This window comes from Australozyma saopauloensis, chromosome 4 (assembly GCF_035610405.1).
Source record: "Australozyma saopauloensis chromosome 4, complete sequence".
Lineage (NCBI taxonomy): Eukaryota > Fungi > Ascomycota > Pichiomycetes > Serinales > Metschnikowiaceae > Australozyma > Australozyma saopauloensis.
The window spans coordinates 1,638,837-1,663,885 of record NC_086134.1 but is presented as its reverse complement, the minus strand read 5'-3'; the positions used below and the strand labels follow the sequence as shown (position 1 = coordinate 1,663,885).

General features: G+C 43.4%; 7 protein-coding genes across 7 annotated transcripts; 2 read left to right on the top strand and 5 right to left on the bottom strand.

The window, feature by feature from the left end:
• Positions 1-2,645: 2,645 nt before the first annotated feature.
• On the top strand, positions 2,646-4,079 carry PUMCH_003759 (uncharacterized protein; the record flags this gene model as incomplete). Its single annotated transcript, XM_063022717.1, has 1 exon — positions 2,646-4,079. One exon carries the CDS (start codon positions 2,646-2,648, stop codon positions 4,077-4,079), a length of 1,434 nt encoding a protein of 477 aa, XP_062878787.1.
• A 148-nt stretch (positions 4,080-4,227) lies between these two features.
• Positions 4,228-5,136, bottom strand: PUMCH_003758 (uncharacterized protein; the record flags this gene model as incomplete). The annotated part of the gene is made up of 1 exon (XM_063022716.1): positions 4,228-5,136. One exon carries the CDS (start codon positions 5,134-5,136, stop codon positions 4,228-4,230), a length of 909 nt encoding a protein of 302 aa, XP_062878786.1.
• Positions 5,137-12,668: 7,532 nt separating this feature from the next.
• Positions 12,669-14,150, bottom strand: PUMCH_003757 (uncharacterized protein; the record flags this gene model as incomplete). Its single annotated transcript, XM_063022715.1, has 1 exon — positions 12,669-14,150. One exon carries the CDS (start codon positions 14,148-14,150, stop codon positions 12,669-12,671), a length of 1,482 nt encoding a protein of 493 aa, XP_062878785.1.
• Positions 14,151-15,070: 920 nt separating this feature from the next.
• PUMCH_003756 (uncharacterized protein) lies at positions 15,071-15,763 on the bottom strand (the record flags this gene model as incomplete). The annotated part of the gene is made up of 1 exon (XM_063022714.1): positions 15,071-15,763. One exon carries the CDS (start codon positions 15,761-15,763, stop codon positions 15,071-15,073), a length of 693 nt encoding a protein of 230 aa, XP_062878784.1.
• A 604-nt stretch (positions 15,764-16,367) lies between these two features.
• On the bottom strand, positions 16,368-20,696 carry PUMCH_003755 (uncharacterized protein; the record flags this gene model as incomplete). The annotated part of the gene is made up of 1 exon (XM_063022713.1): positions 16,368-20,696. The coding sequence occupies one exon, from the start codon at positions 20,694-20,696 to the stop codon at positions 16,368-16,370; it is 4,329 nt and encodes a 1,442-aa protein (XP_062878783.1).
• A 1,742-nt stretch (positions 20,697-22,438) lies between these two features.
• On the top strand, positions 22,439-23,368 carry PUMCH_003754 (uncharacterized protein; the record flags this gene model as incomplete). Its single annotated transcript, XM_063022712.1, has 1 exon — positions 22,439-23,368. One exon carries the CDS (start codon positions 22,439-22,441, stop codon positions 23,366-23,368), a length of 930 nt encoding a protein of 309 aa, XP_062878782.1.
• A 102-nt stretch (positions 23,369-23,470) lies between these two features.
• On the bottom strand, positions 23,471-24,685 carry PUMCH_003753 (uncharacterized protein; the record flags this gene model as incomplete). Its single annotated transcript, XM_063022711.1, has 1 exon — positions 23,471-24,685. The coding sequence occupies one exon, from the start codon at positions 24,683-24,685 to the stop codon at positions 23,471-23,473; it is 1,215 nt and encodes a 404-aa protein (XP_062878781.1).
• Positions 24,686-25,049: the final 364 nt, after the last annotated feature.

Genomic DNA, 25,049 nt, shown 5'->3' with positions numbered 1-25,049 from the left:
AAAGCTTGGCTAATATTCACTTGTTGCAGTTGGTCCTAATTCGGTCGAGTAGACTGAATTCGCTCAATCAATTTTTTATTAAGGATCCCGTTTTAATCAACGTAGAATTTTAAATCAGAATTTTTATACGCGAAGGTTTTTCTCCTCTGCTTCATACATTGACCAGTGGCTGCAAAACTCTCATCACAATCAGCACAGCACTACGTCCACAAAAACCTGACATGTTGAGGAGATCGAAGAAGCTCAATTGCAATTTGAGCGTTCAATCGAATGAGATTAATCCAACAATTTCCCTGGGACATTCCACACCACAACCTCTGTACCATGGTTCTTTGACTCTGAATGAGCTCCCAAAAGCGCCATTGAGAAAAGACTGGGCAAATCATGCTACCATGTATTCAAAACAAAACTCAATATACCCAAGGCCCTTTTCGCACAATTGCAATGGAACTCGCAGCATTGGTGACAGCCTGCCCAAAGTTTTGCTTAGAGCTTGTCTGACTGTTGTAAGTAGCCCAAGTATTTCAATGATCGAGAGCCTGACAAAAGATCATGATCCTGATGTTCAAGAGCTCACCGCAAAACTTTCACTGGTCTCAATACTCGATGGCAGCTTCAACAGAGGCCATACTTCTATTGGCTCGCTCAAGATACCAGAAACACCCAAATCTCCAACAAGAGCGACTCAAGTAGTACCCTCTTGTCATAATGACACCAGCTCAGAAAACACTTCCTGCGAATTAGCTGAGTGTAACATATCATACATGAATGAAAAATGTGGCGCCGCCGAGTTTGGTAGTGCAATTCGATACAAGAGTTTGGAAGCAGAACTATCTTTGTTGCGGGCAAACAAAAGCGACTTGTTGGCGAAATTGGCATCGCTAAAGACCAGAATTTCTACTCAAGAGACTGACTTGCAAGAACTCAAGAACAAAAAGTTGGCAATACTAAAGACGAAGAGAGCATTACAGCTTCGTAGCAGTCAAGCAATGGAGTCTTCCGAGATATTTCAAGGCAGGCTATTGGCGCTACGTCAAAAATATGAATCTGACATGATAAATTTGAAAAGCTATGCCGACGATCAGATGCTGATTATCAAAGGAGTAGACAAGGGTGAACTTCGTCGCTTAGGCCATCAGCGGCGCATTTTGAAAGATGCCATCAGAAAGTCATACCAGCTCCTCAATGAAATGAAGACTAGATGTACTGATTGGGAGCGTTCTTTTGAATCAGAGTTAGACCACTTCAGAAGGATTGCGCAAACTACAGATTCAGAAGAATCAGATCCAGCTGCGAGCTTCGAATTGGAATATGCAGATTCTGAATCGACAAATCGTGAAGATTGAAATTGTGTTCGTGACCACTATGTGTTCCTTCTACCAACAGAGTTTTTCAAGGCTGAAGAACATTAAGTTTAGATCTTAATATTCAAAAACGTGTCAAATTTCAAAGGCAATCTCATTAAAACTTCTCATAGAATATCCATATATTACGGAAATCATGACAGGTCCCATAACGGAGAACGATTGAGAATGACCAAGCACAGGCCCGGTCGAATGAGATCAATGACTTGAGAGATTTATTTTCAAAATCTCGTTGTTTAAAATATACACCTTTTTCTCAACAATTCCCCTTTCTTACTGATACCATTTTCTCACTTCTACCATACACAAGCTACACTTCTCACACTCCAAGGCCTACAATTCAACTAGGTTTTAGCTCCGTATCGAATTCACGAATTCACGAATTCACTTTGATGGGCTGAAAAACTTTCATTGCGGTTCCATGGTCAGCGCAATATTCGATGCTTTGATCAGAGCATCTTAAAATAACTCCCTAATTTTAGTATCATCAGGCGGCCATCCACCCAATGGTACCAGCTATATGAACACCATACATTTACACAGCCATACTCTGTACATACACCATATATACAACGCATTCACCATACATAGACCATACACACCACATACGTTTTTGTTTATACAATTGTGATGAATTTGCCCGCAACTCAATTGTCCCCAACATTCAACATTCCTCCCAGAAAAACAACCAAAACCCCCTATTTGCTTGCCCGAGTTTTGCAATAATCAGAATGTTTGCAAAAATCAGAATGTATCACATTCTCCCCTAAGTTTACATTCCACTCGGTATGTTTGTTTGAGTACGATGTCTCTTTAGCCGCCACACATCCCGCGAGCCAGAACTCCCAAGTTACACGCTCGGTTTCCGGCACAAACATGCTGCTCCACGCACAAACAGGTCTACCTGCAGGCTTTGGCGCTGCTACGTACCGTTGCTTCTACGCCGAAACAACACCATCGACACCCCACCATGCAGGCCCCGGCTTTGGCAATGTATACGTACCTTACCCTGGACCATTTAAACACTATATCTTCTTCTTGATTGAAGAACACGTATTACAATTATCAAGACTCCCTCGCGGTTCCGGCCTGCATCCATTCGCTTTTAAACACTATCCTCTGTATTGTATCACATCATCTTGCTCTTTGCCTGGGCCTTTTTTTCATTGACAAAACATCGCCATTTATCCATTGCTTGCGCGTTAATTCAGTTGTCCAAAGTACTTCATTTCGTACCCAGAAGCTTGTTCTTCAACTTTTCTCCCTAGCCTCTTTCCTCCAATGAAATTATGGCTCCTTTTGATATGCGTTGTGGTTGCCTTGAATCCAGTAACTGACTTCCGCGTCTTGGACATGGACAAGGCTCTAGTTAACTCCAAGAAAATCTCTGGGAGGACATTGGAAACCTACCCTGGAAAAGGTCTTCTTCATACCAAAGCTGGGTCTTCGAACGCTACTGTCAATCTGGACTCCTTGATCATTCCTCTCAAAACAGACAAGTACAAGTCAATCTACTGGGTAGATGTGTCTGTGAACCAGGTTGCGGCTACAAACAACCAAACTTTTCCTTTGCTTCTTGACACGGGCAGCGCCATTGCCTGGATTGCAAACAGCTCATGTCTGTCTGATGGATGTAGCAGAGCCCCCAAATTCTTTTACTCAACTGTCACGCCGACTGAGTTCTCGCTCGACTATTCGTCTGGGAAGATCTCGGGACTGTTAGTTGATGCCCCCAAAAGTAATATCACCTACACCATCAACCATAGCTTGGTTGTAAACAACTTTACATGTGGCCTTGCAGGCTCTGTACCCTCATTTTTCTCGAATTACAATATCAGTGGAATATTGGGGCTCTCTGCAAACGCATCTCTTGAAAGAGGTACGAATCTCTTGAGTCAATTGCGTCTTGAAAAGGCCGTTGACTCGGCCAAATTTGCGATCATTTTGGGTTCTCCAGATAATGTGAACTCTTCATTTGGCGGCCTCTTGGCTCTTGGCCAAATGGCTGACAAATACGCTACGTCTTTGGCTCAGCTGCCCATTCAATCTAGACCAGTTGTGCCCAATATCTCTGGCTACTGGATGGTCAAAGTTACACTGGTATCTGCGGTCTCTTCTACAGGGACAAATTCGACTTTCAATGGTGCCGTAGCTGCCGTCTTCGATACTGGAACTACTGGCTTAGCATTGCCCCTCGCAGATGCCACTGCGATGCATCAAATGCTCTTTGGTAATCTGTTTGTCGCGGATAACCAAGGAAATTATGCATTCCCATGTAATGCTACCGGCTCAATTAAGTTTAATCTCGATGGCCTTATTCTTGACCTATCTGTCGACCTGATTAGAGCCGACGAATACACGACAGCAGGCTTACAAGGTATGTGCTCATCTAAAATGCAAGGCTTGGGCAGCACGCCAAACTGGGTGCTCGGCGCAAGCTTTCTCAAAAATTACTACACCGTGTTTGATGTCGATCATCAAAGCATTGGCTTTTCTCCACGCGTATCTCTGTACTCTTACATTGCAAATGAGAATGCCAACAGCTCCAGTATCTCCGGTGGAGGCTCATCATCTAAAACATCCAGTGCCGTTGTTTCTTCATCTTCATCTTCATCTCAAAAATCAAGCACAAGCACCAGAGCTGCAGGAAGCGCCAGCTTCAATTCAATTTTAAGTCCTTGGACTTTGCTCTTGTTCCTCATCAGCATCATATAATCGTTAAGGAGTTTCCTGGTTGCGATTCTAATTCTTTTCTTTTATAGACAAAACTTATCATTGGTAGAAATAAAGGTTGTTTTACACGGTTTTGATAATCGAGATTAATAATTGTGTTTCTGAGAGTTGCCTCTCAACGGCAAATTCTTTAGGTAATTACGGCGATCCAGGCCAACACCATGTACAAAAGGGCAATTGGATATATTGTCAAAAGAACCCGTCCTGGCAACACTCCAGAGCATTTAAGACTCATCAGCACTGCGTACACACTCCACAACGTTGTGATAGACATTATGATCAATCTGATAAGCCCTCTACTGAATAAGACAGTGCTCAACACAGCACCCAACACAATGGGAAACATCAGATAACCGGTAGCGCTGATTGCCGACAAAAACAGGATCAGGCCGCCCAACAATTGAATGTTGATGCCAACCACGAGATAGAAAAACCAGATGAATGAGAATGAGTTGGAGAACACCACGTTCTTTTGCAGCGACGGAGCCGTCAACCCCATGGTCACGGCATAGCCTAGAGAGAACATCAAAGGTCCCCACAAGTCCCAGTCTAAAGATAGTTTGTCACCTGTTGTGCCCAGCTCTAAGCTCTCGGTATTCTCGGTAGTATCGGTACCACCACCCAAGGATTGAGAGACAGAATCTGACAAGCGCACACCATTGCGAGCCGCAAAATCAACGAGTCGGCCTTGTTGAGCACGCGCCATTTTCTGGAGCTGAGCTGGCCACACCACCATAGCCAATCTCTGGCCAATTTGCACTAGGTCTCTACGCAACGTATGCCACACTGGTTCATCGAGAGTATCGCCGCCTTGAAATTGTCGTTCTTCTACTTTTGGAGCAGCATCGGGCGCGGCTGCAAAGGGCAGAAATGCCGATGAAAGATCCACTTTGGGTGCCCATGAAAAGGGTGTGCTGGAATTGGCAGAAGATTGTGGATTTGGGGCTTGTTGTGGCTGCTGTGACGTCGACGTTGTTTTGTAGGTGTCTTCTTCGTCCGCGATAATAAATTGATCTAGCTCGGGTCTATTTTTGCTCATCTTGAAATGTTGTTTTGAAGAAATAAATGTAGATGAATGTATCTGATGTAAGTGAGAGTGTGGAAAGATGTGGAATGAGAAAATTTAGAGAAGTTTATTTGGAATTGAACGAAAATATTTCTCTCCCAGATCTGACACTTTTCTCTTTTTTTCTAATTTATCTTGTCAATGGGTGACAATCAGGGATGGTACTTCTTTGATTGATTTCTTAATTTCGGGGGACCTTAAGAAAAAGCGAACAGTTGACACAAATCAGTGAAGATAAGAAGCTTCATTGAATGCTCATCAAGCATTTCAACGGAATTTATTCTGTAGTGTTAATGTTTTCTAGGTCCCTTAAGTTGCTACCCAAGGCTAAATGTCAAAAAAAACTTGCAACACGACAGAATGAACAGAGAAGCAAAAGTTCTTGCAGTTCCTGCAATCAAAGTTCACATATACAACTCTTGCTATCCTTCTCACAATTTAGCTGGACTCCATAAACACGAAAGGATAATTCCTTCCTTTTCAGCCCTGTCAATATACTTCGAAAAATTGATCAAACAAAATTCTCGCGAAAACGGGACTACTGTGCTCAAAGAATAGTTGGTCTCTAAACTCCGGCTGACCGAATATCTACAATTTACTGAAATAATAATCATGAGGGCATAAAATTGGGGACCATAAATAATCAAAGACCAAGTGTTTGCTCGGTGTCTTAGTAAACAACATCTTGAGCAGTGATGGAAATTGGAATTCATTGCTTTCCTGGCGCAGTCGAGTTACCCTTCTTGTTCACCACAATGGCTCTATTCTCAGCAGAGTAGTTGTATGGGTCACAAGTGTCATAGCATGCCCAAAAGTTCTGGTTTGTGATTTTGTTGTCAACAATTTCAAGACTTGCTGGAGTTACCACTGGTCCAGTAGCGAAGTAATTCTCGAAAGCACCGACATAAAATGGGTAACCGTAGTTGACGTTAAGGGTGGCAACCTCATCATTGTCAAGGTTGTATTGCAGAACTTGTTGGTTGGCACCAACAAAGAAGTAGTTCACTTCAGCGCCCGAGTGAGGACTGTTGAGTGTTTTAATGTTATTATTTCTCTCATCGACAACACTGAAGGTAAGCAATTGAGCAGAGGCGCTCAGGGCAGTGGCAAGAGAGGTTAGGATGAAAGAGGTCTTCAGTATTTGATTCTGAGAATTGTTGGTTTGGGTTTGGAGAGATTGAGTTGTTGTGAATGCGAATGCTTTCTGGTGAATTACTTTTTGTCAGCACTTCAATGCTCTTCATATATTCGATACAGCTAAATTTAGCCCTCGTCAGTCAAATTCTGATGAGACAATTTCCTCGAAGGTCCCATTCTTTACCAATTTTAGGTATTAGTTTGTGTTACAATGTTTTACATTTCCCCATGTTGCAGCCACGTAATCTACAGGATATAGCCGTGCGCACATGAAATCATCTTGAAAAATCTCTTGTCTAACACGATGAGTACGGTCCCAAAAGCCCGGGAAATTGAGACTTTCACATTTAATTGGGACTCGGTGTGTTTGCTATTTGAAATTTGCGAATCCTGGCTCTTCGCTTGATTCCATATGGCTCAATAGAACTTTCTTGGGGTCACTATGCTTCTATGTGGGTCGCACATGTACAGCGGATAATATAATTTGTTTGATTAGCATATACGAGGTGACTAATTAATTTGGCCCAATAATGTCATTTTGGAGGGTGAGAAATAGTTGGTTTTTGCGGAAGTTCTTATGGCAGCATTCTTATTGATCGATGGGGAGCAATGCGTTTAGTCGAGAGGCAAATAGGTTGTTGCATTGGAGGCAGATGGTAGAAAGCTTCTTCACTAGTGCTTCCACACAAGACAATGATATTATTCACTGTCTGATCATTCATCGTATCTAAGAATATTGACATTCTCATGTATCTTGCAATATCTATGTCTCTCTCGAGGCTGACCACGCAACATGGCGTTCTTTGAGTAAAGAAGTGACTACAAAAGCAGAGAATAAAAGACCCTCGTCCTTCGCATAGAAATACTGAACAAAATGGAAGAAAACTTCGCTAGTTTTGATCCAGAGGTATTTCCCCATACTTCTCAACCTCAACCTGAAACACGTACCTGCAGGACAGGCGTATGAGAATGCACAACGCTATATTAAACTGACATTGTCTAAGTGGATGGTAAGGCAGAGGCTCTCAGACCAAAAATTGGGACAGAGTGCATCGACGCGAGATACACGACACTTTGGGGGGTGATACGAGCTCCAGTTGGTTCTATCTGAATATGCCAGACTGACTCTGATTCATCTATATAAAGAAACGGAGGGAAATGCCATGTCCGGCACACCTAAATCTAGCCTGCAGAATGTGATTCTAGTCCTGCGAAGAAATCCCACCCCTCCCGCCATACCTATTGACAAATACCCATCAGGGGTTTCTCAATTCTGCTTTTATTTTCCCTCTCATCAACAATTTGCATTTTTTCATCATTGTTTTTGTCAAGTTCTCGGAATTTTTGAATAGACGACCGTTAACCTCATAACCCAATTGAAGGGTCTGACAGGATTCCATGAACTTCTGGTACTGCAGATAGATGTGTCAGATACGAAAGTCGGGAGTTGAACTCCTTAATCGAAGATTAAATCGCGCAAATACTGAGCCATGATAGGCGGTGAAATCAATATACTGCTACTTAGCAATTATCTGCTCGACTACTCAGTCAATTGGTCGTGAATTCCCTGTCAAATGCCGGAAAGGACAATTTGGCGCTGAACATTGTGCCTTGAACGATATTTATTTGGAACAAGTCTGCTTTCTGGTTCGAATATAAAAGGAAGTGCTTTTTCCACATTGATTTCAAAATATCCACCACTTTCTTTCTGGGAAATTCCATACTCTCTTTGTTGTCTAGCTTCTATTAGACGTGAAGAGATCTCGGCTCAGTACCACTCCTACTACTACTGCCCCTCCCCCTCCTCCTCTAGTTTCATCTCCTTCATTCTCTACTCCCCAAAGCTCATTGAATGGCAGATAATGGCCCTGACGACGATGCGGTACAGCCCGCTCAACCAAACGCCCAGGTCCCCAATCCTGGTCAGCCTGAATTAACAATAGTTGACGAGAATCATAAATTGCAACGACACTAGAAGTTAATGGTTCTGTCTATGATGAAGTGGTTTGCTACTGATGAGGGAAAGAATAAGTGTGCTGATGACTATGGTCGACTCATGCGAGTTCTACTCGAGCCACTAGGAATGGAGTTTATTAAATTCTTATCAAATAGGCCGTATGATCGCAAATCCTCAAAATTCCTTGAACATCTTAAGCATGCCAAAGAAGAGGGCAAAGAATACAATTTGCCTGCAAAACATCAAAAACCGGCTATTGCTTTGATCGAACACTTCACTGGAGAAGTAGGAAGCAATTCAACGAATGATCAGAAAAAGGATTTTCTTCAACCATTGATGACAATAGTTGGACGAAAGTTTTTGGAAGGATTCATTAGCGCTATTAGGTACAAGAAAACTTTTCTTCCACAACTTTTTCTGACAATTCTTGAATCTTTGAACGCGTGGGGTGTCATTAAGCCAGAACATCGAGCACCCCCAAATCCTAAGAATCGGATGCAAGCGATTGTTAAAGTGTTTGCAAAAACACCTTTAGCTGCGGTACTTTTCTTCCATCTTTTTTTTTTTGCCGCCACCTCCGGAAGTAATTGGCATCATGAAAGCAATTATTTCTGGCAATGATGAGGCAATAGATTTAATTAACTCATTGGCTTCAAAGATATGTGCTTATGACGTTGAAGAATGTAATTACGTCGACGCAATTGAATTGATCTCCATGATGACAAGTGATGATGGTATTGAGCTCATTCTGTCATTGTATCAGCCGTCTTTTTACGAAAACTGGACAGATGGGTACTCACGTATGATTTCGGTATTTCCTGAAAACATCAATGAAGGAATTTGGCCATGCGAACGATTCCCGATTATGAGTCTTACGCCTAAGCTTTCTAGATTGGAATGTTTTGGCCTGAATGAAAGCCCACCACTCTTACAATTGTCAATCGAGTCGACAAAGATATGCTATGCTGATAGACTTGATAATCTCGAGAGTTCAATACTTGGAACGATTATTGTCCAGCTACAAGATGTTGCCGAGCTACCATCTGCGAATGATCGGGAGTTTACGATAGTCCTTGTCTATTTGGTGAGAGACATTGTTGTGGCGCAAACATCTTTTCTCAGAGAGAGCTATGGCAAGATTTTTGAATACTTGGTTAAACAATTGGAGTTTGTTGATGCTATCCCGAGAGGCGAATTGGTTGCGAGACAGCTTATCCCTAATTTACAATTGGGAGTTGAAATTTGGAATCAGTATCAAGGTATGACTCAGAAGAGTTTGGAAAATCTTATAGATTTGACGAGACCAGTAAAGAAAAAGGATGTGCCTTTCAAATCAGAGCCTTTTAAGCTCTTGACTTCGTTCCATTCACTATCCACTCTGGGGTTGCAATTACTCTTAGAACGGTTCCAGTTACTTACATACTCGATTTCGGGTGGAAGACTCTATTTGGAATCCAACAAAGGCTGGAATCGCCTCGATGATCTGAAACTTTTATCAGCTCTAGCTGACGTTGAGAGATCTGACATATATGTTCCTAAAAAGCCAGCTCAGAATGAGTTAGACCAAGATAGAGTCACGAGCCAGGGGATTGAGTCATTCCAGGAGATCTTCTTGAACGACAGACTTCCTGACCATGTAGATGAATCTCAAAGGGAGGAATGGTTCGTTCTTCTCTATTTGAAGATGACTGGCCAATACCCTAAAGGGCCCGATAGTCCTCTTTAGTTGCTGAGCTCAGCTGTTGGGATTCGTCACGTAGTTTGATCTGGGGTGAATTCGTTTGAACTCCTGGGTTCAAATACTCACGAATGTCAGCTAATACATACTTGATATCAATACAAGGTATGCAATTAAAAAGATAGAAGTAGTCCGATAATATTTCTTTTTATATCCATGGATTTTTTACCAATCAAAGTGTCTGTATTTAGATAGAGAAGACGATTGAATTCCAGTACCATATCACAAGGCTAAAGATCACTTATACGTGGGTTCATATGACACAAATAAAGAGGCAAATAATGAAAGATAGAATCATGTTTTATCATCCAGTTTACCGGAACAAATGAACAAGAATTTGGAATATTGACTAGCCGCAAATGTTTCCTCAAATCTATGCTGTAAGGAAACGCATAGAGTACTACGGCTAGATTACCGATTTATATTATCGAGATAGCTATTGACGTTAGGATAAGACATATCGAATGAGAAGCTCGGATTATGACGATATGACATCACCGAAGCTTCGGCCCGCCATCGATGGCCCGTCGATAGGCGTAAGAGGCCCGAAGATAAGCCTTAGATGGCCGTCGGCTGATCCGATGCTTGATAGTTAGATAGCCCGCGGTTGACCCGACGATGAGCCTTAGATGGCCTCGGGCTTGTCCGATGTTTTGCTTATCGATTAGCTCGGGCTCATCCGAGAGCTGACAAGAGGTCAGATTTTGGGATATAAGTAGGGCTGGTCATGGTCGATTAAGCAGAGCAACTAATACAGGGTTTCTAACTCAAGTATTAGCTGAGTAAATAGATCATTAGACATGGATGATCGCCCTTACATATGCCAGTTCGAATGGTACTCGTTTGGCTTTGACTGCACATGTTTTTTACATGATGCCTTCTACTAATGTATTATCTCTTTGCAAACGAAAAAAAGTTATTCCAAAACATTGCGCCTTCTTTGCTCTGCCAAAATCTCACGATATCACCTCGGTTCTTACAGGTCAGTAGACTACCTCACAGAGAATAGCTTCTTCTGCAATACTGAACATTTAGTTGCAAACACTTGGTTGTTATGTTCTGACTCAACTTTTTTTACCAGATGATTTTAGAATCGCTACCCGTGAATAGCCATGATATAATCTGTCTCAGATTGCGAGCCGGACTTCATCGGGTTCTTGGGATCACAGTGAGAGGCGTTTGGAATTAGAACACATTCCCCTCTATATGATCAGTTTTGGGTAACTCATAGAGTTTTGCCGCTAGAGATTTCAATTGGAAAGATCGAGATAGCTGTTGACGCAATGACGAGACACATCGAATCAGAAGCTCTGGATAATGACGATAGGACAGCACAAAAGCTTCAAACTGCCACGACAGCCCGTGGGTAGGCTTCAGGTGGCTCCTGGCTTGTCCGTGATAAAGGTACGGCTGGCTATGGCCGATGATATAGGGGAACTAGTACAGGTATCCAATTGAAGTAGTTACCGAGTAAACAGAGCTTTAGGCGTGATTGATCAACCCATCAATGATTGATCAAAAGAATAACATTGAATGGGAAAAAGTCACAGAATACTATAGCACATCAAGTGCATTCGCATCTCAAGATCGAATACTAAATGTGACACTATAGACGCAAATACTTCAATTGCAAATGGGATATCAAATTCGATTGGAAAGAGAATGGAACTTGTGTTTATTCGAATTATCGTCACGCAGTTTCAGCCAATGCTACAACTTTATACAATCGAAGTATCCAAGTTCACTGCATGTAATTTATAGTTCTCTGTCAAGATATTTTTAGATGCTAGAACTCAGCCTAAGGGCTGTTTATGAGCGTCCCTTCCACCTGGACGAGAAGTCGCCGCAACATTAATGGCGATGGATGAAATGCTGCTTCAATCCTGAATTAAAAAACCCTGTCAGAATGTGGACTATCATATACACATCACCTGCTAGGGCTTCCAGCATCTGAGGGTGGATCAGACTCATAGCCAGGATGTCAAACTATAGGTGTGTCTTGTATTGAGGGCAAGACATTTCTCTGTCTTCTTGTATAGAGGTAAAAATACGTAATTATACAGTTCTAAGTTTAAGTAAAAGAACGCAACTTGACGTGCTTCTACCCAACAGGCACGACGAGCGAATAGTATGCTTTATTGGTGGTGCGTCTGTCCTAAGAACAGTACCACGAAGGCTCATACAAGAGTACAGTTCTACACATTCTAAAGGAGCATTAGTTTATTACATAGATAATTGGACTGATCGTTACTTTGGAATTGAATTTTCACAACATCAGCACCCTCATGAACAAACCTATGAGGCGATAGACACGGCCACCTTCAAATATCCACCTTCGAATAACGTCCACATGACGTGATATAGTTCAACAAATTGAGCGTATCCCTTAACCGTCTGAATAATAAGCTGCTATCGTATGTAAATGGAGGATGACGTAGCACAGACCAATACCTCGAAAATCAGTAGAACCAAAATAACACCCATTGAGCTTTCGGGGTTTGATACTTCAATATGCCCAAAACCTCTAAGGACTCCCTCTCTCTCTAGTATGCTTTTCAGACTTTCCGGAAATGCACCGGCGGCTGGTAAGATTCACAGTAGAAACCTCGCAAAGAAGAGAAACGGAGCTTAGCGTCGTCTGAACATAGATGGCACCTCCTGAAATGAAAGGTCTCATTGGACATTTTTTTCTCGATACCAATTCTCAGTACCCTTAGAAATCCAAGAAGATGGAATCTGTTGACTGCCGAAAAACTCCTTCAACGTATTCGCCAACAGTCTTGGAGAGAACGATTCTTGGTACGATGCAAGAACAAAGGAGATGCAGGTGAACGAATGAAGGACTCCATGCAAGTCGCTTAAGGACTTCAGATCTATCTCGAGGTTCCAATGCTCCTTCATTGCGACAGCCACGGAGAAAAGTGTCTTTGCGTTCACCTTTTCAAACACAAGAATCTCTTTTACAAGAGTTCTAATGGCAGGAAACTCTGATGCATGGATGATTGAATCGAAGACAAAATAGCCCGTTGGTGTCAAAAGAGCTTTGATGAACGCGGGTGCCCCTTGGTAACAATGAGGCGACGAGAACAGAAGCTTCAGATGCCTCATTCCATGAAGGAGCGTATTCGCTGAAACGAGCATATCATGGTATATTGTTTTGAGAGGATGGCATAGAGTTTTGGCGAACCCCTTCACGAACGCTTGGCCCACCGCGGTCCTAAATTCGGTGAGGAGAATCTTGGCATCTTCAAATGCCGAATTAGCACTCTGATGTTCCAAATGCCACATCAGAATACCCAACTCTCGTTCATAACGAGGCCCTGTTCGCAATTCTTGTCGTATATTCAGATCAGTGTTCTCTGCGTGAGAAGATGGTTCGACGGGGTCCAAAATATCACGACTTGACATGATTGCCACAAATAAGTCGCCAGATGATCGAAGTAGAGCGTCAACTAGTGGGTTTAGCTCATGAAGGGAGCAAACCCTTTCTTGATTCACTATTTCATACACCAAATGCATCACTATCTCTCGCAATAAACGTCTCTGGAGATCAGTGAGCAAACCCTCTCTGGGACTTAATGGATCACAGGGCAAAGATTTGCTCAAGCATTGCTCGCTGTCGCTTGGCTTGTACGATCCAAACGGCACTTTAAATAGATACACGAAAGCTTCTGACATTTCTGCATAGACCCATCGACGAATTCGTGACATTAATCGAGGGCCCTCCAAAGGATCCTGCTTCATAAGCTGAATGAGCGCTTTCACTTCGACTTCGCCTGGGTATAGCGAATCGATGCCAATAGTTCTTTCAGTAGAAGGTTGAATCCGCATCACACTTAGAAATCGCAATGCCAATTTGAAGCTCAAATCTGGATTGGAGGTTAGAGTGTCCAGGACATCTTCGCCATACCCTTTATAACGGCGCATTGGTTCCATTCGATGAGATTCCCTCGTTCTCGTGTTAGGACATTTCTGGAATGCTTCGTGGATGACTTTGAAAAGCATATACGCGATTGTAGGATCGCGTTCCATAGATATGAGAGCAGCTTCGAAATTTCGAATAATTTGATAAGTGGTGACGAAGGACCCACTAGTTGGGCGGGGATCCCGGCTAGCAAGAATTCGGGCTTTCCACCTCAGAGCATCAAGAGGCATCTGCAAGATTAAAAAGAACAGTTAAATAGAAAGGAAGAAGATTCAATGTTGTCAAAGATGCTCTGTGCGGAGAATCGTATAGGAACTATGGATGGAGGCAGCAATGTATGGCACATATGGTGAATAAAAACCTCTGTGCTATGTGATCCAATTCCACATCCAAACTTATGCCATGCTGTAAAATCAGTACTGTCTCACTGAGGCTCCCGCGCATCGTTGAATTGATTGCGTTACAAACTCCATGCTGAGAATGTTACGCGTAGCTAGCACATGGCACAGCCTGATGATGTTCGCTTCGCCGTAGAATGAATGCATTCCTCAATTGTTTAGAGGCGATGTAAGCTGTTCCATCGAGGTCACTATCTTTACGGATACACTGCTCACCGATTTGCCTGATCGGACTCGACAGAACGGCAGCAAGTGCGGAAGTTTTTGTGATTGAAACAAGTCACTCGGGATTCCGATGAACAGGATCGTTGACTCGAAGTAAAGTGAAGTGGTATCACTATTGTGACCTAAATCTGCTCTTGAGCTGCTCCATGTACAACGAAAAAGTCATAGTGACATCAAAACGCTTTGAAACTTGGCGGACTTTGATTTTTTTTTTTTACCTGATACAAGAATAGTATCCTTCAAGGGGTGTTTTCCAGGGCGAATACTGTTAGAGGAAATACGGTGCACATCCAGAATAGGTCACAGGAATAACTCTTAACAAATACATACAAATACAAGAAATTATGCGAAGCGCCTGTATCGAGAGGCAGCATTGACTTGTCTTCGTTCAGCAGTCGTGAGGCTGCTATACAATCTAAACTATCGCCAAGAATCACTACTCTCGTGCACTATAATTATTATCAAGGGTGCGAATCGACAACAGGCGAAACTTGTGTCAACTCAAATGCATACACCAAAAAACTCATCTATTTGGATTCACCGTTTTCTTTTTTAAATTGCTCTGGAGTCATGTGCTCCACGACCTTGGCCGGCACACCCATTACCACCGTGTTGGCAGGAACATCCTTGGTGATAACAGTACCAGCCGCACAAACGGCACCATCTCCAATAGTCACGCCCGGCATGACAGTCACATTGGCGCCAAACCAGGTACGACTACCGATGTTGATGGGCTTGGCAAACTCAAGACCCTTAGCTCTCTCAGTAGGGTCGGTTGGGTGGGTGACGGTGATGAACGAACAGTTAGGACCAATCAACACATTGTCACCAAAAGTGATGAGCGAGCAGTCCAAAAAGGTGGTGTTGAAGTTGGCGTAGAAGTTCTTGCCCACCGAAATGTTCGATCCGTAATCCACAAAGAATGGTGGCTCAATGAATGTGCTCTTGTCCATCTTACCCAAAATGCGCTCCAAGAACTTGTTACGTCTGGCTCTGTGCATGGTGACATCAAAGTTAGAGTCTCTGAACCGGAGGAGTCTGTAGTCATCGGTCATTTCGTGCACAGTGAGTCTTCTCATGTACAAGTTCGAATCAGTATAGTCGTAAGCTACTCCAGAGATCATTTGATCGTAGGCGTCACCCTCGGGTAAGTTCTTCAAGTTCTCGCGGGCCCATGCGATACGCTCGGGGTTGAGTTCGGTTTCTGGGATTTGAGGCATTGTCTAGTCTGTTTTGTGTGAGTCAATTGGTGTTGGAAAATTAGGTGGGGTGGATTGTCCAGTATATATAGTGGGGGCCAGGGTACGTTGCCAAGAATAGTGGGTGCGCGACCATTCCAAATGCGGTAAAGGTGGGCGGAGGTAGCGATCATTGACACGGAATTTTTTACGCTTTTACTGACGCATGTGGGCCAATCAGCAGCGTGGGTTTTTCGCGTCCCTTGACTATGCGCTATACACGGATCAATTAGGCTTTGCTTGCGTGGGTTTTTGCGAGGTTATTGCGAACCGTGGTGGGCACAGAATACGAGTTTTGGAGGTTCTCGGAAAAATCGTGACGCTTCTAGCCTTTTCGTACTTTGATTCTCTATAGCGTTCTTGCTTTGGGTTTTCTTTATTGTATATCTTGATTTTGTGTCGAAGTGTCCTGACTACTGAGTGCATCTACGTATTAGGGAATTCTGTAGATAAGACAGGCGCACTAGGCCACTACAGTAGGGTCTAAGGTACACAAAGATCCAATCACTTAATGTTGTCTAATAGTTTATTCGTTAATTAGTTCATCATCCTCGTAAATTATAGAATCACGTTCACATTTAGGCTATTACTTTTTCCGTAAACCGAAAAATCCTCTCTTGCCGCTGGAAGCGCTCGTGCTTGCACTCTTGTTGGAAGGCATCGTGAAAACACTTGCACTTGATTGCGCCCGCTTGAGATCAGTTGACGGCATCTTAGGATCTTTGTCACGCGTCAATCCACGAAGCTTTCCAAATAGTCTGCTTCGGCTGCTGGTTCGGGAATTGGTGGTCTGTATCAGTTGCAAATCGTCATCGTCATCATCGTCATCATCTCCCATACTCGACCTTCTATTGTCTCTTGACATCGCTTCACCTGGTAAATCATTTCGTTCTGTATGAGAACGTCTCATTGTTTCCTCTCTGGCAAGGGCTGGAGGATTGCCGCTCATTTTGAACTCTGACTTCAGGCGCATCATGGAAAATGGCTTCTCCTGCTTTGCTGCCGAGTCCAGTGCTCCCCTGCTTTTCGCACTTACAACAGAAGAGCGGCTCGAAGCTAGTTTGTCTTCTTTGGCAACAGTCAGGGCAGTGGGTGATATACTCAGCCATATCCCCGAGGAGCCTGTACTTTGAAGAGCATGTGCTTTCTTGTTGGGGCTAGCCGCAGCGCGTCTCTCTTGCAAACGATCAAGTTCAGAGGTTAAGACGTTCTTAAAGTTGACGTCATCAAAAGAACCGTCATTTTGATTTTGGCTTCCGTTCATAGCTTCGACAAAAGTTTCGTAATCACGTCTAGTTTGCTCAAGTGCTATACCCATTTGACGTGCATTCATAGACCGAAGCATCAACTTCACGTCGGTGCACATAGAGGCAGTCTCGTAAATCAAGTCGATGACATAAGTACTTGGCTCTGGTGCGTCGGGTGATACCAAGCTCTCCAAGGTACTTGAAAGGGCATGTTCTTTTGCCTGATCAATGTCTTCTTCGATGGTTTGTGATCTCCTGGTCGAGTCAAGCGCTGATTTCTCGAAGATAGACTTAGAACGTCCATAGATTGCGTTACGTTCTTCTTGATCGAGGAAATGAAGCGCTACCAAAGGTTCTTCATCCGTTTCGCCGTATGTGCTTTCAGAACTCAGGTCAGAATTGAAAGTACTGGCTTTAGACTTTGTTGGTGAAGTGTTTGGTTCTGGTGGCAGTTCTTCAAGTGAAGACATGTTAACATCAAAGCTGCGCCCAAGTGAAGGTGAGTGTTTTTTACTGCCTGCGCTTGAGTGGGAGAGTTTGTGCACATTTGACAGCTTTCTCAATAGAGCCAAATCCAAAAACCCATCATCAATAGTGTCCAAAAAGCCTTCAAATTCATCCAATGGGAACTTGAAATTGGAGGTAATAGGGGTGTCAATTTTCTCGAACATTGCTTGAAATTTTTTCTTGTACTTGTGTCCCTCCTTTATAACAAGGGCCTCTTTGCGACCAATGATACCATAGAGCACTTCACAAATCAAGTCGTACAAGAGAGGAACTTTAAAGTATCTGGCCATGAGCAAACAATCAAGTGCGCATGGGCGGAGAGTCCATTTGTTTCCAACTTGACCCGTATAAAAAAATTCTGCAAAGGCCTTGATTGATGTCGTTCCGAATGGGATGTACAATTTTCGAGGAATTAATGACGGCTCAAGTTTGAAATTGTCAGGATCCAATGTGTCGAAGTCCAATAATGCATTCCCTTGCTCGGATTGATCATCCTTTCCTTCCAGGTTCTCACGTTTGGCCAGCTTTTTTGGCTCAAGAGTCAAATTTGCAACTTCCTTCTCTATTTCCGCAGCTGCGAGACGCGGAATAGGCGAGATTCCACTGTCCGAGCTTTTGCGACTCTGAGGTGTTGCAATTCCAGATTGCTCAACTGGCTCGCGTTGCTTCAGCCAGTGCTGCTTGTGTCTCATAATCAGGTCACCATGCATAGATATGGAACCTCTGGGAGACAGGATTGGCGAGCCCTTGGGTGACTTCGGAATATTACGGAGTACGCTCAAGGTATGAAGCAAAGAAGCTCGGGGCGAGAGAGGGTCCATGGAGTTATTCCTTGAACTAGATCTGTATGAAATGGGAGTTGCAGGAACATCTGGAATTGGTTCTGTGGGTAAAGGAAGTTGAGCTGGTATGTGTTTCAAATGTGAGTAGAGAACCAGAGAGCCTGAAATATTCAGACCGATGGAACTTCTACGCAGTGGACTAGAATTGTGAGGGTCAACAGAAACATATTCCTTCAAGCTCTCAGTTGAAGGGCTTTTATCTTGGAAAGGAAGTCTGAACTGAGGAGCGCCTTTCTGGTGGGTTTTAGGTGCATTCATCAGTAGCTGGTACTTTTCGCGAACGCGATCAGCTTCACTCTCGCGAGAACTATCACTAACGGAACTACAACTGCCAGTCATTTCTTCACTGACATCGCTTCCTTTTGATAGTCTGAAAGACTGTGAAGCAAATGTTTGAATTTGGTCGCGCTCAAATTGATCTATGGCTTTAACGTAAGCTCCTGATAAGAGATCGACAAAGTATTTGCCCCAACGCTCCATCAAAATTGGTAAACACACTGGGATACGATCACCGGATGAGGATATCAATTCAAAGTCTGAGATACAATCGCCGTAACGATCAAACGCGTTTCGACCCAATGTGATAGCAGCTGGAGGAAAAACAGAGCGCACATTGGTGAATTTTACTTTGGGTGCGGCATAGTGAACGTACTCAGTGAATGTGGCCTTGTTGTGGATTCTCTTTCCCTCACTTTTCGCAGAAAAGGTTGACATTTTTCTACTTGCGCTTGGAAGGGGTGCTTCATCGACCTCACTGGCGTCCAGCGGAGACAGCGAAGAAAGGTCTTCGCATGATGTCAGCATCTCACTCTCTTGCGTCAGAACTTTTCCTGAATCACTACGAGCGTGGTAAATCTCATTTCCAGTTGTGAAGTCATCATTCAAATGATGATGACCAACTTTCAGGCTAGGGAGATGACCACCAGCCAACTCTAAAGAGGTGAGAATATTCATCACAGGCAAGCTGACAGTGACCATTGAAGAAAAATAGCGCATGCTACTTGTTGTTCTGGACGTAACATAGTTTCCTAACAAAACAACTTTGTGATGCGATGACCATACGAAACCACCCCAGAATCTGTGCGAACCATACTCGTGGGCACAAAAAATATTGAGTCGAGACCATTTGCCGGTGGGCTTGTTGTAAATGAAAATGGACACGTCTAATTCGTTGGGTAGAAATCCAACAATCACGATATTTTGCCCGAAAATACCGCCCGTGGGATATCTGAGGTTTCGTGGAATTGTTCTGGCAAGAAATTCTGCAGGAGGAGAACGCTTGTCTCGTCTGTCCTTCTTGTGTAAAGGCAATGGTCGAGGCAGACCAATCTTTTTGCCGACTCGGTATGATAGAAGCGGGTTGCAGAGTGGATCGTCAGCGCTTTCTTTTATAGGGGCATAGATGATAATAGATTCATTGTTGGTTTGGCTATCGGACAGTGGAGGGTTTCCTGCCAGCAAGTCCAGAGAACGTCTTCTTGAGTCATCCTCATCGACGAAGGATACGATTACACTATCATGATAATTGACGTTGAGAGTCTTTCCTGTCTCGGAGCTCTTGAAATAAGAAGCAGGGTCGGATTTGGAGCTATTGCGTCTTGGAGTTCTCGACAAAGTGGAGAATAAGAGAGGGGCGCCTGCGCCCACGTATTTCTTGTCGACCATATCAAATGTGTAATTAGTGTAGATTGGTTCTGATTGGGAGTTTTTTCCACCGGCGATAATTAGTCCATGGTGGTCTTTTTTCTGTGCGTAAACCAAGTTCTTAATCAGAGTTAATTTTAAAGAGAAGCGAGGGGAAGGGACTTCTTTGCTTGTCTCCCAGCCACGGCCATCGTGAAGAAGGGTCCAGGACTTCGAGAGAAGGTTGAACTCCCATAAGTCATTACAAGGCACCAAATTCGATTCACCAGGCTCCTCAGAAATGACCAATCCTCCAAATACATAGAGGCAGTCTCTTCCGGTGGCGATTTCGTGGAACATCCGCGGCTTGGGTTTGGGAGAGTCAGGGGCGAGATCTACACGGTGCCAGCAGCGCGAGATCAAATCGAGACTGAATAACTCGCCCGAAAGATATCTCAGGAGCCGTCGCAGCTTGTTGCCGGTGACCTTCAGAGCAAACACGGACTCAATATTATCTATGGTAAGCTGATGATCAAGCTCGAGCCCCAACGTGAGACCTCCATAGGTGAAGACAAACGAGTTGTGGAGCGTGGCGGCGGCACCTGTCCGCACATTCAAGTTGAGCCGATCATCTTTTTCAATTGGCGGCAATTGTAGCGTGTAGCACGAACTAGACGTAGGAATGGGGGTAGTCATTATTGGTCAACATATGAGGCCCACTCAAGGCTATATAAGACTATAAACAGTGCAATGGAGGTTGTGGATGTACGTAGCAATGGCGTACGGTAATTTGACCTATGGACGAGGCTTGTTTGTGTTGAAACGTCGAATCTGTGAGTATAGTTGCAACAACAGTGATAGAGGTGAGGTTTGATTGTCGAGACACAGACAGCAACGCAGGGAAGCTAGGGCAATTAATAATTAGAGGATGGCTCAGACGAATACAGCAGATGCTCGATTTCGGAGGCGCGTTTGTGATTGCCGCTGTTGGAAAATTGTCTAAAGTCCGGTGGCAGGCTGACTGGGGGTGTATGGATAGTAGGATTGGGATGGGGAATGGTATAGTGGTCTGGGAGGCACGGGCCAATTTGGACCTTTGAGATAGGCTAGTAAACACCGAGGCTGCAATAGGCTGGAACTTGGTTTGGCCCGGAGAAATTTAAGACGGAAATTTTTTTGGGTTGAGAGGAATTGGTTTTTGCTGATTGATTTTGGAAGTGTAAATTTTTAGTGTCGTTGTATTTCTGAAGAAAGTATGTCCGGGCCGATCAGATAGTGGTAGAGGTTGAATATAAGCTTTGATAGGGGCAGGCTCTAGGGAGAGTTCTAGTTCGACGGGACTCTATTTTATCGTAGATTTCTGATTTCTTCCAAATTGTTTTTGTTGTATTTTTGGTGTTTGGAGTTTGGTTTTGCTGATGATAAGAGACAGAACTAGGTGAAGAAAAGGTTTACAACCTCCTAATAATGGTTTTGTATATTCATATGAGTTTGGTTAAACTTCCCGCTTATGTTTCGAATTATGATTATACGCGATGTTGGCTACAAGACTGGTAATTTGTGGTGGTCAATAGAAGAGGTTAAGCAAAAGAAAAACAGGGCTACAAAAAATGGTGTTTAGAAAGAATGGAATCTATAAAGTTTGTTGAGTTTCGTGAATTCCAGATCATTACCGAGGAATGTGCTGACTACATATTAGAGATCATTGTTTTCTTGAGGCACTGACGACATGAACCAACGATAGAACTAAGATATGCGTCCGCTATTTAATAAATGTGTAGCTGTGTTATTAAAATTTGGAACATTATTAGTTTTTCATTCATCACATCAGGACTACCAATGAGGTATCCGACTTACAGAGTTCCAAACGTAGCCAGGTATTTGTTCTACATTTCCGAAACCGGACGAATTTTTTGACTCAAATTGTACACTTTATAAACCTGATACTTCAACGAGATTACATGTACCAATTCATGACATTCTTCATTTTCACAGCTGAGTACCCAATCTCTCAAATTTTGTTAACTCACTGCACTACAACACATCCAACTAATTCACGACAACGACGAAAAAAGAGAAACAAATAGAAAACAGAAATTTACCATGAAACTAATTATGAAATCCTTTAACCTAAACAATTTCCTACAAAAATCCCCTCCTCTCCTTTTCGCTTCCATCACCGCAGCATCTACCCAACGGCCATGCATATTTGGGCCGGCACACGAGGCCAACAACTACCACGTTTACGAGAACCGTTGAGTTCCCCCACGCATCATACATTACCCCCCTCCCATCCACCATTCTTCATCAATTGCTTCATTAAGCCTTCAGCTTAGCCCGGGCAGCGCATACCAAGATTCAAAAATCGTTTCTGGTCATTTCATTTCTTACTCTCATTCAATTCTCTTCCTCCTAGTCGCATATTCCTTTAGCCGATAATGATCCATAAAGTGCCAGTGTTAGTGGCCAAGCTCATAGGAATACTGTTTCTAGTATGGGTGCTTCTTTCAACAATACTCCCGCAGACACTTCTTAAATATTCGGACCCGCAGATCCAAAAGTCCCGCTTTGTTAAGCCCACTTATCCCTATAACTCGCTTACGTCTCCATCTCCTCTTCCCATACAGAATTCCACCGTGTACTTTGTCATTGGGCATCCTGATGACGAGGTGATGTTCTTTGCGCCTGCCCTCGTAGAAGTGGCCAAGCCTAAACATAATAATAAAGTCCGTTTGGTGTGTTTCTCTAGAGGAGACGCCGTGGACGTCTCGATGGGAGCTATTAGATCGCAAGAGCTTCGTAATTCCGCCAGAATCTTGGGCATCGAAGCCGCCGACGTGATTGTCCTTGACAACTACGCCGACGGCATGGATGTCGAATGGGGAGCGCAGAACATCTCGTCTAGTTTGACTGGGATTATGGACCCCTCCACTATGGCTAGCTCTGTGGTAGTAACCTTTGACCAAAACGGAGTTTCAAACCATCCTAATCATATTCTGTTGTATCATGGCTGCAAGAAGTTCTTCGATTCGAAGCTGACTTCGGGCGCCAAACTCTATGTGCTCAAGAGTTTGAGTTTCTGGGAGAAGTACTCGTTCACCTTATTGACAAACATTGAACTCCTCGTGGACTTTGTCTCACGCTTCATCCTCAGCAATTTCTTGAAGGTTAACATTAACATCAGCTTCTTCGATACATTCGCAGGAAAACAATTACCTTCCATTAAAGTCTATTCGGACCTCAACATGTTGAGTTTGTCGTATGCGGCCATGGCCTATGGACATTTCAGTCAAATGGTTTGGTTCCGTTATGGGTGGTTGATCTTCAGCAGGTACTTGACCTTCAATCATCTCATACAAGTGAACTAAGACAAGGCGCGCTTGCAAACCAAACGTAAACTAAAAAACTATTTATAGAAATTAGATTTATTTGACAGTGTCAACTATACCTTGTACTATAAAGATTCAGTTCTAGAAATTCTCAAACCCAAATTGCTTTTGACACCAATTCTCTCCATGCTCGAAGAAATCTTGCTTGGTAATGGTGAGTTTTCTCATTATGTCCTCCTCGATTAAGCGCTTACCACCATACCAAGCTACTTCACTGACATCATGAGTTTGATCTGTGAGTTTAACGTTCCAGTTCACAGGCAATTCACGCTTGAGCTCACTAATGAGTCTTTCTGTGAGATTGTCCAATTTGGCAGTACCACCAACAACGTTTATGTTTTCCAGAAGAACAGGTCGAATGATGTCAGGGCAGGCCATAATAGATTCCACAACTAGATCTGTGAGGTTTTTGAAATGCGCTTTTTGCACAATCGGATTTTTCGAGTACAGATTATGATCTAACATAATTTCAGGCTTGAAGAACGATTCAGGGATAGTAAATCTCTCGTCGAACAATTGGATGGACTGTGCATCGGCAGGTGGCTTCGTCGACCCGTCACGAACATATCCTGTGAACGTTGTTTTAAAGTCCGGGAGAATAAACTCACATTTGGCTGACGCTTTATTTTTTAGAGCTTCTTCGAAGTCAGACGCCACAAACATCGTTTGTTCTCTAACGGTGTTGATGAGGATTGGCTCGTCTGAAACATCGTAGTGACGGAAGGAAATGGTTTCCTTGAGAAGCCCATTGAGATGGCGCCCTCCGATCGGAAGCTTACGGATTCCCTTCCAGTATACTCTCTGATAAAGGACAGGAACTACATGTATGGAATTGTACCCACAATCAATGACAAGGGTGAAATCCTGGGGCTTGCCCTCAACATCCCAAGGCACAAGCAGTGGAGCGGGACAGCGATAGTACTCACTAAATCCATACTCTTCGAAGACAATCAAGTCTGTGTTCATCGAGAGACGCGGAAGCTGGAACGGGATTTCCGTGAGTAACAACCGGGTATCCAGCGGATCCAACTCGCACAGAGGCGATACTTGATCAAAAGTATAATCCCAAACAGGCTTTTCTGTTTCCCACGACGTCAAGTGCCCCTGATCATGCGGTCTTCGGAAGTTGATTCCGGAGTACAAGTTTGTATGTTTCAAGTAGTCGTTTCCAATGTAGACGACTCCGTCCTTGGCTTTCGCTAGTAGGTTCTGAACAACGCAAGGAGACTCATCGGTTGAAAACCCAGCCTTGATGGAGTATGAGCCGTTATCTAGCACCAAGTGTTTCTTTGTCATGGGTGTGTGCTAGCGATTGAATAAGCAGGTGGTGTTAAATATAAGTGATTACAGAGCGAGAGCGCTATTGTTATGCTATGTATTGGGAAAGCAGCTCAGCGACAATGGTTTCTATTGTGTGAATAAACGTTTATGGAGGAATCAGAATACTGTGGAGTGTGGAGACAGTACCAAACAAGGGAATGGATATGACGCGAACAAAACCGATTGAAGCACACAAATATCGAAAAAGCTAAAATGAATACAAATTATAATTGGGAAGAAAAAACTACATTCACTAAAATTTGCCGTTTACAATTTTCAAATGTGTCTCAATATTACCACCCCAAATTTTTCATCCAGAAGACGCACTATTATACCATCA